The sequence below is a fragment of the Emys orbicularis genome, chromosome 4 (assembly GCF_028017835.1).
Source record: "Emys orbicularis isolate rEmyOrb1 chromosome 4, rEmyOrb1.hap1, whole genome shotgun sequence".
Classification (NCBI taxonomy): Eukaryota; Metazoa; Chordata; order Testudines; family Emydidae; genus Emys; species Emys orbicularis.
In genome coordinates, this window is record NC_088686.1 from 88,311,897 (window position 1) to 88,324,098 (window position 12,202).

General features: G+C 42.4%; 1 protein-coding gene across 1 annotated transcript in view; it reads left to right on the forward strand.

Moving 5' to 3' along the window:
* The window catches only part of PRMT3 (protein arginine methyltransferase 3), a 110,729-nt gene that overhangs the window by 19,165 nt on the left and 79,362 nt on the right, over nt 1-12,202 (forward strand). The window contains exon 8 of the mRNA XM_065403650.1: nt 2,158-2,223. Within this exon, the coding sequence (XP_065259722.1) occupies nt 2,158-2,223 (66 nt within the window). The remainder of the gene's footprint in view (nt 1-2,157; nt 2,224-12,202) is intronic.

A 12,202-nucleotide genomic window follows, 5' to 3' on the forward strand; every position in this document is an offset into this window, starting at 1 on the left:
CTGAAAGGTGAACTGTCAGGCTGGAGGGAGGTTACTAGTGGAGTTCCTCAGGGATTGGTTTTGGGACCAATCTTATTTAAACTTTTTATTACTGACCTTGGCACAAAAAGTGGGAATGCGCTAATAAAGTTTGCAGATGACACGAAGCTGCGAGGTATTGCCAATACAGAGAAGGACTGGGATGTCATGCAGGAAGATCTGGATGACCTTGTAAACTGGAGTAATAGTAATAGGATGAAATTTAATAGTGAGAAGTGCAAGGTCATGCATTTAGGGATTAATAACAAGAATTTTTGTTAAGCTGGGGACACATCAGTTGGAAGTAACAGAGGAGGAGAAGGACCTCAGAGTGTTGGTTGATCACAGGACGACTATGAGCTGCCAATGTGATATGGCCGTGAAAAAAGCTAATGCGGTCTTGGGATGCATCAGGCGAGGTATTTCCAGTAGATATAAGGAGGTGTTAGTACCATTATACAGGGCACTGGTGAGACCTCATCTGGAATACTGTGTGCAGTTCTGGTCTCCTATGTTTTAAGAAGGATGAATTCAAACTGGAGAAGGTACAGAGAAGGGCTATTAGGATGATCTGAGGAATGGAAAACCTGTCTTATGAAAGGAGACTCAAAGAGCTTGGCTTGTTTAACCTAACCAAAAGAAGGCTGAGGGGAGATATGATTGCTCTCTATAAATATATCAGAAGGATAAATAACAGGGAGGGAGAGGAATTATTTAAGCTCAGTACTAATGTGGACACAAGAACAAAGGGATATAAACTGGCTATCAGGAAGTTTAGACTTGAAATTAGATGAAGGTTTCTAACCATCAGAGGAGTGAAGTTCTGGAATAGCCTTCCAAGGGGAGCAGTGGAGGCAAAAGACATATCTGGCTTCAAGACTAAGCTTGATAAGTTTATGGAGGGGATGGTATGATGTGATAGCCTAATTTTGGCAATTAATTGATCTTTGACTATTAACGGTAAATATGCCCAATGGCCTGTGATGGGATGTTAGGTGGGGTGGGATCTTAGTTACTACAGAGATTTCTTTCCTGGGTGCTGGCTGGTGAGTCTTGCCCCCATGCTCAGGGTTTAGCTGATATTTGGGGTCGGGAAGGAATTGTCCTCCAGGGCAGATTGGCAGAGGCCCTGGGGGTTTTTCACCTTCCTCTGCAATGTGGGGCAAGGGTCACTTGCGGGAGGATTCTCTGCACCTTGAAGTCTTTAAACCACGATTTGAGGACTTCAGTAGCTCAGACATAGGTTAGGGGTTTGATACAGGAGTGGGTGGGTGAGATTCTGTGGCCTGCGTTGGGCAGGAGGTCAGACTAGACGATCATAATGGTCCCTTCTGACCTTAAAGTCTATGATTCTATGATTCCAATATGTGTGCTTGAGAGCCTGCCAGCTCTTTGGGGGATGTTGAGTTAGTGCTTGATCATTGCTTCTGAACTTAGTATTTCATAGTGTGTGTTGTGCAGCTCCAATGATTTATTTGTTGTCTTACGGTTTGTAGGTTTCTATGTATTGGCAGTTAAATATGCTTCCAGAAGCGAAACGGGGTAATCTGGTATCAGGAACTGATCAATAGCTTCTTTAAAACAAAACAAGAAGTTTGGGTTATGCAATCAGTTTGGTTTCAATGTATAATAATTTCACTACATGCGTTCATGCCCCAGATGTCAGGCCTCAGGTAGATGACTGATTATGTTGATCAAGTATTACCTTTTAGGTATCAGTGCTGCTGCGAGGGGTAGGGAATAAGTATAAAACAGACACTTTAAAACGTGAAGCTCATTCAAACACTTGAAATCAGAACAAAAATCACAAGTAGCTGCTTACTTCCAGATTTTGATAATATGAATTAGAACTATATATATTATATAGAATATGGATGCTTTTGTTACTGCCTGTCACAGTTTGTAGCAGCCCAAGTTGTCTTTGCTTCATAAACAATGTACATTATGAAGAATCATTGCTTGGGAAATCCTGAAATTACACTGGTGGTTGTGTCCCTGTGGCTTTTTAATATGTAGAGCAGCAAAGGGTTAATTAGTCAATATTTTCTTAGAAATTACCATTTAAAAAAGATTGCTCCAACATCTTCAGACAGTCACATGTACATAACTGTGTGCACTCTGTTTATACTTAATTTATAGGATAAAGTGCGTACTGAAAGCTATCGTGACTTCATATACAAAAACCAACACATCTTCAAGGGCAAGGTAAGTGAAACATCTCAGAAGCTGTAATATTTCTGCAGTCCATGATTCTCTCATGCAGTAGAACCCTCTTTGGTTTGGATATCTCCCTGCTCTGGGGATGGAGTATCACTGACAGGATTTGATTTAATGTACTCTGGCTTTATTACGTGGAAGAGTGTTATTCAACTGCTGGAGGGTGCAGACTGCTGATAACGGAAATGCTGATCAGTGTTGTCATTGTGCTGTATGCTGTCTTGGAGTGTTCATTAATTATGATGGCATGGCTAAGGTAAACCTTTCTTGTCCAGTATTTTAAGCAGAATCTATTTTAGACAGACTCTATTTACAGCAATTCAAGTGAAATTTTAACTTACATCTGGCATCGTAGAGATCCCAGTGCAATTGGTATTGGGAAAGGGGTCAAATCTAATTAATTTATCTAACTCAGCCTAATTCATAACAACATTTCTTGGTCAGATTAGAAATTAAATGAAATGGGGCCCAGGGTTAATCATTCGTTATTATTGGTGTATGTTGTCTTTGCTAGATAACTTTCTGTCCTCAATTGTTACCCAGGCTATTTAACTTCTGTTTTTCTGCAAGGCATTTTGGCTATTTCTAATGCTTACCATTCTTTAAGATCTATTTACAGGCCATCTGCAATGGTTTCTCTTACCTTTTCATAGATTTCAACGATAGTTAAAGAAAGAGAAGCATTAGGTGCTATAGGTATTTCTTATTGAATGAGAATTTCTCTTCTCTGCCTCCCCTATTTCCCTCTTAATTCTTATACTTGCAGGATGAAGGGTTTTTTTTAAGTGATAGTACTACCACAAGGCATCAGAATAAAGAGTTGTTCTTCCTTAACGGTCCTTTGTGAAACCAGTCAATCTTCCCCTGCTTTCCTGCACATGGTTCTGTCTCTCTTCCCCCTCTTCTCACCTTCTACATACTTTCTTGCCCTCTGGTTCTCTTCTCCATGGGTTTGCTGCTCAGCCACCTAATTTCTTCTCTCCCTTTTTGGTGGCTGGCAGCTGCAGTCCTACTGGTGGATTTCAAATAGAATAAGCCTCACTCCTGTTAGTAACCTCCTGTTGGTTCCACAGACTCGTTCTTAAGCCTAACATTGATGAATCAAGCCTCTTACAGCGCAACTTCCTGCACAAAACAAATTTTTATTGTATCTAACTGCATCTGAACCCTTCTCAGTGTGTGAAAATGGACTGGGCGAGACTTAAGAAAAGGATACTCTAGCAGTGTTCCACTACTGCCATAGCATCCAGGAGAAAACTACCACATTTGCTTGCATCTCATTCTGGCCAAAGCTCAAATGCTGGTGCTGAGATACGATATTGGTCTGGTGAAAGCCACATCTTGAATTTTCTTCAAAACCATGTGTCTAGGTTTTATGCCACTCCCTGTGCCCTCCTCTCTCCAGCAGCAATCTTTCTTGTTAAGAATTGCTTGAATATTTTTCTTCATCTACGTGCAAAATATTTCCTGAAAGCAAAGTATCTTACTAGGCCATTAAGGTTGTGGAGTTCCAAGCTGGGAACTGTATTAACCAAACAGCCTCTTGAACTTCTATTTTGTTCAGTTTCAAGTCTGTTGGCTATAATAATCAGAGTAGGATGAATATTCAAATATAGCAGTATTGGAAGGAAGGAAATTGTGGTGCTTAGGGTTGAACCTGTCTGTCTGAAAGGTCAGCTGTGTATTTTCAGAGAGCTCAGAAAATTTCACTTGCTTTTTAGTCCAAAACTAGGGCATCAAAAATGCAGAAGTTAGGAGGGCAGTTAAGTGCACTGGTGATGCATTAATTCAGAAAATCAACTGGCCTGTTCTGTAATGTCCAGAATAAACGATGCCTCTATCAGTATGTGGCTCAGGAAATTACTGCTAGCTGCCTCTCAACCTAGAATTATCAGATTTTAACCACTTGAGGCTGATTTGTCCCCAGAAAAGGAACTTTGATCCACTTTATAACTGAGACATCTGTTTTTTGTTGGTTTTTTTTTCTTCTGTTTTTTTAAAGGGGGAGATTGTGTCTGGAACAAAGAAGTTGCTTTGCCTAAGATTTTTATAGGTACACCGCATGTCTTTTGAGGGAGACATCTGTGACACTCCGTGGGGTATCTGTTCATGAGTTCATAATTTAGCTCTTCATAAGATTGTCGTCCGTTGAGGGAATAGATTTAATTGACTGGATAGCTAACCGCTTCTTTCCCGAATCCAAAGTAATTCACTTTTCTGTTAGTATGAAATCGTGCTTCCCGGAAAGTAACTGCAGAGGATACTCAGAATTCAGTAGCTACAGTGCTATAAAATGCTGCAGTGCTGTCAAATCACCAGCCCAGCTGCTCCAGGTATCTGGTGAGAGGCCATATGTGATCAGGGCAAGAATACTTACCTGTAGACCTCTATCCTCAGGCTAAGTGGTGATTATTGTTCGTCTTTCAGTTTTTCAGATGTGCTCCAGCTCAACTATTCTACCTATCTATCCCATCCCTCACGTTCCCCTGCTGGACTAGTTCCATTTGGTTTTTAACTAACCCAGGGCAACTGTCCAAAATGCTGTCTGTTTTAATTTTCTCCATTAATGGTGATTGCTCGCTTCTGTGCAGCTGTGAAACATGATCATTGTTTTGCAAAGGTTTATTTTTAGCCCTCATTTTCCAGCTTTCATGGTTCAGCTATTTTGTTACATCCTGTAGATGAAATGCTATGTAAGAGCAGGACAGTATCATTGGAAAACATGAGACTTCAGCTGTTAGAGAAGCATTGGTTTTATTTTCCATTCCTGTCTCCAGAAGACCTCAGCCTGATTCCTGTAGCCGCTCCATGCAAGAACTTCAGTGGCAATGGCAGTACCATATATGCATTGGCCACTGAATTGACTTCTTACTGGAACATTTGCAAAGGTTGAAGAGGAGTGCATAGTTCCTAGGAAAAATTCTGTGTCCAGAACTTCCATTTCCTTATCTGCTAATGGTGGATTGCAGACTGGTGTCTTGGTGTCATCCCATACCAGGTGGAATTCACAATGGTGATCCGGAAGCACAAACAGTTAAACAAGTATTTATCATGAAATTTTTTCTAGGTACTTGCACATTCTTACGAAGATGTGCTGGGATGTTAAAAGTAAACTTCATCTTGCCTTCTCTTTTAGTACCACGCCACAGCATAACAAGCCTCCTGTAAACAAACTGTAGGGGACGAGGAGGAGGCGGAAATGTGGTGCATGGGGGATGAATTCACTGTCAAAATGCACAGGGGGGTTGTATGCAGTCCAGATATGTCATGGGACAGAGGTCTGGCTGTACAGTTCTTTCAGAATCTGTATTACCGTGTGTGTTTGCATGTAGTCCATATGTAAATGTAATCACGTTTCAGCAAAGGGTGTATTTTTCAGGGAAGTATTTCTGTGACAAACTTGTGGTGGACATCCTAGACAGAGCTAACAATCCGGTACAATACAAAAGGGAAAAGGATTCACAGTAAGTGGAAAGGCACAGATGGGCAGCAGAGTCTGTGGAGAGAATTGCGGCATGTGAGGAGAGACTTGCAACACAGTTTCTGGAGCAGGAACATTGCTTGAGGGAGGAGGATAGAGCGCAGCAGAAACACCTGTTTGAGAAGCTGTGTGAACTAACTGCTGCTAGAATTCAAGCACCTGCACCACATCCTGAGTCCCCTCCACGGTACCATGTTCTGCAGACTGGGAACACGTTAGGCAATGCCATGGTTGGATGGCCCGTGCAAGGGGAACTGAATGCTAGTTGGACAGGGTAAACCACGTGCCTGATTGCCTCAGAAACTTCCACCACCACTTTACCCACAGTTGACTTTCCAATACCAAACTGGTTAGCAGCAGCATGCTTCTGGACCAGCATGGCCTTCCTCATGCATGTGAAGCTCATGAAGCTTCAGAAATATTGTTTTCTTAATGTGACAGTTCCAGACTCACTGCTGATCACCCCAGGTCCACGTGGTGATGTGATCCCACCAGTCTGTGCTTGTGCTCCAGAAGCGCTGGTCAACATAGGGGGCATCAGCAGCTATGTAGAGAGTCATGAGCAGGATCAGTGAGTTCGAGTCTGTTGTCATTTGCCTTCCTCCGACAGGTCTTTTGGTAGATCAGAAAAACACCACTGAAATGCCCAGCAGCATTTCATGGATGCTCTGCCCGTTTGCTGACACAGGAGTGAAAGTGCAAGCAGAAGAAGCTCTTCAAACAAGGAGCTCTCCATGTTGCTGGCCCCAGTCGCCAGAGGTGTGCTGACCCAATAGGCTTGGTTGGATGTGTTGGCAGGCTGTAACAACTGTGACGGTCAAGTTTTCCCATAGAGCACCACGAACAAAGGTCTAGAGCAGCAGGGGAGGACACTAGGCAGCCTGGGATAAGCTGATTTGACTCAAGTGTGTGTAGTGCAGTGTGGACTCATGAGCATCGATATGAGACCCAGTCAATGTTCAGTGTGGATGCTCAAGCGCAGGCTTACAAACACCAAGCCTGCTGTCTTAAGTCCCACAGATTTAGGTTTACATTACAGTGTAGACAGAGCCTTAGGGTTTACAGGCTTCTTGCCAGTGTAGCTGGGAGCCCTGGCTCAGACTGTGGCTTTGAGTCTAGGCTCCCAACAACACAGTAGGGAGTCCAAAAGCTCTGTCTGCAGGCTATGGGAGTTGGGCAGGCTGGGGAGCAACTGGCCTGGGAGTTTGGAAGCCCTGGGGTCCAGATGGCAGGGCTGCCCTGGGGCAGTGGACTCAGGGGTCTCAGCAGTTGCTGATATGTTTCATGTCGATTTTACTGCTGCCCATCACTGAGTAGCAGCTGTGAAACTGATCAGTCATTGTTAAAGGTTACTCATTTCCATTCAGTCCTACAATTAAGGTGTGTAATACTGTACTGACAACAGCAACTTTCATCTCAAGTTCAAAGATTGGAAAGTTTGTGGTCCCATTTTGTAAATGGGGAAACAGAGGTAGGGATTAAGGGTCATTGGGGCTTTAAAGCCATTACTTGAGAAGAAAGATTTGTGTGAAGGGTAGCAACCATGCTGAAGTGAGGAGCCCTGGAGAAATTCTAACTGGCTAAGTTAGCTAGAATTCCTGCTGGGGAGCATCCGCTAGAATGGGAATATCTTTCAAGGGCTGCTAGTGCACTCCTGCTGTACCTATCTAGCTCTGCTGGCAAGAGCAAAATGGGGGGCGGGGAGAAGAGTTATGCCCATCTTCTCTCCTTCCACTTTTAAGGAGTATTTTCACAGATTCTGGTTAGCAGGGAGAAATGTCAGCATTTCCTGATATATCTTGGCCCCAGCCAGGCATGCGGAGGGAGATGGGGAAGACTTGTTGATTCCCAATCGCCATCCAAGCCATTTCTTGCACCTGCATAGGCTAGGCATAGTGAAGCCCAAAGTGACTTGCTTAGTTGTATAGAAAGTCAGTGGCAGTTGGAAACTGAACTTGGGGCTCCTGAGATGCAGGCATCAATCTCCTGTGCTGACTCTGGAACACTTCAAAAAAACTTATCCTACTTAGCATTCAATCACCAACTGACAAAGTAGGTTTCTATGTCAAATCCATGGTGAGGTGCAGTTCCCATACCTGGTAGTAACCCTTATTTTTGCATGTTGGCAAATGGCCTTCCATATAAAAAAACCCCTCAAGTAATTCATAGGGCTTTCATGAGGTAAATGGGTGATGGTCAATATCGTTTATCAGCCCTATCCACCTGTTACAAGCCTCCCAAAATGATGCTTCAACCCTTCCTGCCTCGGCCCTCCAGCTTGTCCAAACATGTGGACAAGGGGGATCCAGTGGACCTGCGGGTGGCTATTTTACAACAGAAAACCTTCAAAAACAGACTCCAACGAGAGACTGCTGAGCTGGAATTGATATGCAAACTAGATACAATCAACTTAGGATTGAATAAGGACTGGGAATGGCTGAGCCATTACAAACATTGAATCTATCTCCCCTTGTAAGTATTCTCACACTTCTTATCAAACTGTCTGTACTGGGCTATCTTGATTATCACTTCAAAAGTTTTTTTTTTTTTTTCCTCTTACTTAATTGGCCTCTCAGAGTTGGTAAGACAACTCCCACCTGTTCATTCTCTCTGAATGTGTGTATATGTATTTCCTCAATATATGTTCCATTCTATATGCATCCGAAGAAGTGGGCTGTAGCCCACGAAAGCTTATGCTCTAATAAATTTGTTAGTCTCTAAGGTGCCACAAGTACTCCTGTTCTTTTTGCGGATACAGACTAACACGGCTGCTACTCTGAAACCAGTGGACATAGTGTACTTAGATTTCCAGAAAGCCTTTGACGAGGTCCCTCACCAAAGGCTCTTATGTAAATTAAGCTGTCATGGGATAAAAGGGAAGGTCCTTTCGTGGATTGAGAACTGGTTAAAAGATCGGGAACAAAGGGTAGGAATTAATGGTAAATTCTCAGAATGGAGACGGGTAACTAGTGGTGTTCCCCAAGGGTCAGTCCTCGGACCAATCCTATTCAACTTATTCATAAATGATCTGGAGAAAGGGGTAAACAGTGAGGTGGCAAAGTTTGCAGATGATACTAAACTCAAGATAGTTAAGACCAAAGCAGACTGTGATGAACTTCAAAAAGATCTCACAAAACTAAGTGATTGGGCAACAAAATGGCAAATGAAATTTAATGTGGATAAATGTAAAGTAATGCACATTGGAAAAAATAACCCCAACTGTACATACAATATGATGGGGGCTAATTTAGGTACAACAAGTCAGGAAAAAGATCTTGGAGTCATCGTGGATAGTTCTCTGAAGATGTCCACGCAGTGTGCAGAGGCGGTCAAAAAAGCAAACAGGATGTTAGGAATCATTAAAAAGGGGATAGAGAATAAGACTGAGAATTTATTATTGCCCTTATATAAATTGATGGTATGCCCACATCTCAAATACTGCGTACAGATGTGGTCTCCTCATCTCAAAAAAGATATACTGGCACTAGAAAAGGTTCAGAAAAGGGCAACTAAAATGATTAGGGGTTTGGAACGGGTCCCATATGAGGAGAGATTAAAGAGGCTAGGACTCTTCAGCTTGGAAAAGAGGAGACTAAGGGGGCATATGATAGAGGTATATAAAATCATGAGTGAGGTGGAGAAAGTGGATAAGGAAAAGTTATTTACTTATTCCCATAACACTGGTCTACAATTTTTGAGAAGTCGTCTGCTTCAGAGATAAAATGTGCTATTTATTATGTATTTTGATGTGCTGAATTCAAATATGACAATTAAAACAACTGATTGGCTACTGTTTCTAAGATATTTAAGTTTTTACATTTTAGGTCTATGTATATTGTGTAGATAGAGTTTTAATCATAAATTGTAAACCTAGGTCTTTTCATGTGTTTATGGTTGCTTTACATGATAATATTTCACCTGTCCTGTTTATGTAACACTTTAAAAATCAGCAAAAGGGTTATATAAATAAAATTTATTATGAAACAAAAGGCAAAAAACTATTCTGTACATAGTTTAGTCTTATTCAGTGTCTACTCGGCGCTTCTTGCCTTGTCTCTTGTATTCATTAAATGGAGCATCTCTTGTCACTGTCCAGCAATAGTCTGCAAGCATTGATGGGCTCCATTTGCCCTGATAGCGTTTCTCCATTGTTGCAATGTCCTGGTGAAATCGCTCGCCGTGCTCGTCGCTAACTGCTCCGCAGTTCGGTGGAAAAAACTCTAGATGAGAGTGCAAAAAATGTATCTTTAGTGACATGTTGCAACCAAGGCTTTTGTATGCCTTGAGGAGGCTTTCCACCAACAACCTGTAGTTGTCTGCCTTGTTGTTTCCGAGAAAATTTATTGCCACTAACTGGAAGGCTTTCCATGCCGTCTTTTCCTTGCCACGCAGTGCATGGTCAAATGCATCATCTCGAAGAAGTTCACGAATCTGAGGACCAACAAAGACACCTTCCTTTATCTTAGCTTCACTTAACCTTGGAAATTTTCCACGGAGGTACTTGAAAGCTGTTTGTGTTTTGTCAATGGCCTTGACAAAGTTCTTCATCAGACCCAGCTTGATGTGTAAGGGTGGTAACAAAATCTTCCTTGATTTCAACAAGCGGTGGATGCTGAACACTTTTTTCCTCCCAGGTTCGAATGACTGTCGGAGTGGCCAATCTTTCTTGATGTAGTGGGACTCTCTTGCACGACTATCCCATTCGCAGAGAAAACAGCAGTACTTTGTGTATCCAGTCTGCAGACCAAGCAAGAGAGCAACAACCTTCAAATCGCCACAAAGCTGCCACTGATGTTGGTCATAGTTAATGCACCTCAAAAGTTGTTTCATGTTGTCATAGGTTTCCTTCATATGGACTGCATGACCAACTGGAATGGATGGCAAAACATTGCCATTATGCAGTAAAACAGCTTTAAGACTCGTCTTCGATGAATCAATGAACAGTCTCCACTCATCTGGATCGTGAACGATGTTGAGGGCTGCCATCACACCATCGATGTTGTTGCAGGCTACAAGATCACCTTCCATGAAGAAGAATGGGACAAGATCCTTTTGACGGACACGGAACATGGAAACCCTAACATTACCTGCCAGGAGATTCCACTGCTGTAGTCTGGAGCCCAACAGTTCTGCCTTACTCTTGGGTAGTTCCAAATCCCTGACAAGGTCATTCAGTTCACCTTGTGTTCTGAGGTGTGGTTCAGTGGAGGAGGATGGGAGAAAATGTGGGTCCTGTGACATTGATGGTTCAGGACCAGAAGTTTTATCCTCTTCCTCTTCCTCGTCTGACTCAAGTGAGAATGATTCTGGTGCATCAGGAACCGGCAGCCCTTCTCCGTGGGGTACTGGGCGTATAGCTGATGGAATGTTTGGATAATGCACAGTCCACTTTTTCTTCTTTGACACACCTTTCCCAACTGGAGGCACCATGCAGAAATAACAATTGCTGGTATGATCTGTTGGTTCTCTCCAAATCATTGGCACTGCAAAAGGCATAGATTTCGTTTTCCTGTTCAACCACTGGCGAAGATTTGTTGCACAAGTGTTGCAGCATATGTGTGGGGCCCACCTCTTGTCCTGATCTCCAATTTTGCAGCCAAAATAAAGGTGATAGGCTTTCTTAACCATAGTGGTTATACTGCGCTTTTGTGATGCAAAAGTCACTTCACCACAAACATAGCAGAAGTTATCTGCACTGTTCACACAAGTACGAGGCATCTCTGCTCACTTTGGCTAAACAGAAATGTGTCCCTTTGCAAAATCAAACACTGACAAATAAGAGAGCACGACACTGTATGATTTCTAGAACTGATATAGGGCAATTTGTTCAGCAGTGTGATGTAAGCTTCGTTATGATTGCATCATCCATGACTTCTAGGAATAACAGGATGCAATTCATATCCTGTATGATGCAATACCAGCTTCAGATTGCATCATTCATTGTTTTGCCTAAAAAGCAAGTACTGTCCAAACCCAGTCATAGATTTATTCATAGATCCAGTCAAAGATGTGTATTAGTCATTTCTGGTTTAAATTGAGATCCCTTCCCTTTATAACTCACTTATCCTCCGCCATTCCCAAGTCAAGGGTCGTATATACTGACCCAATAGCATATCTTGAAAACTAGAGCCAATCAACAATTTTAAGCATCATTTTCGTTCTCAGTGACCCAGAATTAGTAAAGTTTGACTACATTTATTTCAAAAGCATTTTGGCTGTAGAGCAGTGTAATAGAAGAACTAGGGGTCATCAAATGAAATTAATAGGCAGCAGGTTTAAAACAAATAAAAGGAAGTTCTTCTTCACACAGCGCACAGTCAACTTGTGGAACTCCTTACCTGAGGAGGTTGTGAAGGCTAGGACTATAACAGCGTTTAAAAGAGAAATGGATAAATTCATGGTGGTTAAGTCCATTAATGGCTATTAGCCAGGATGGGTAAGGAATGGTGTCCCTAGCCTCTGTTTGTCAGAGGATGGAGATGGATG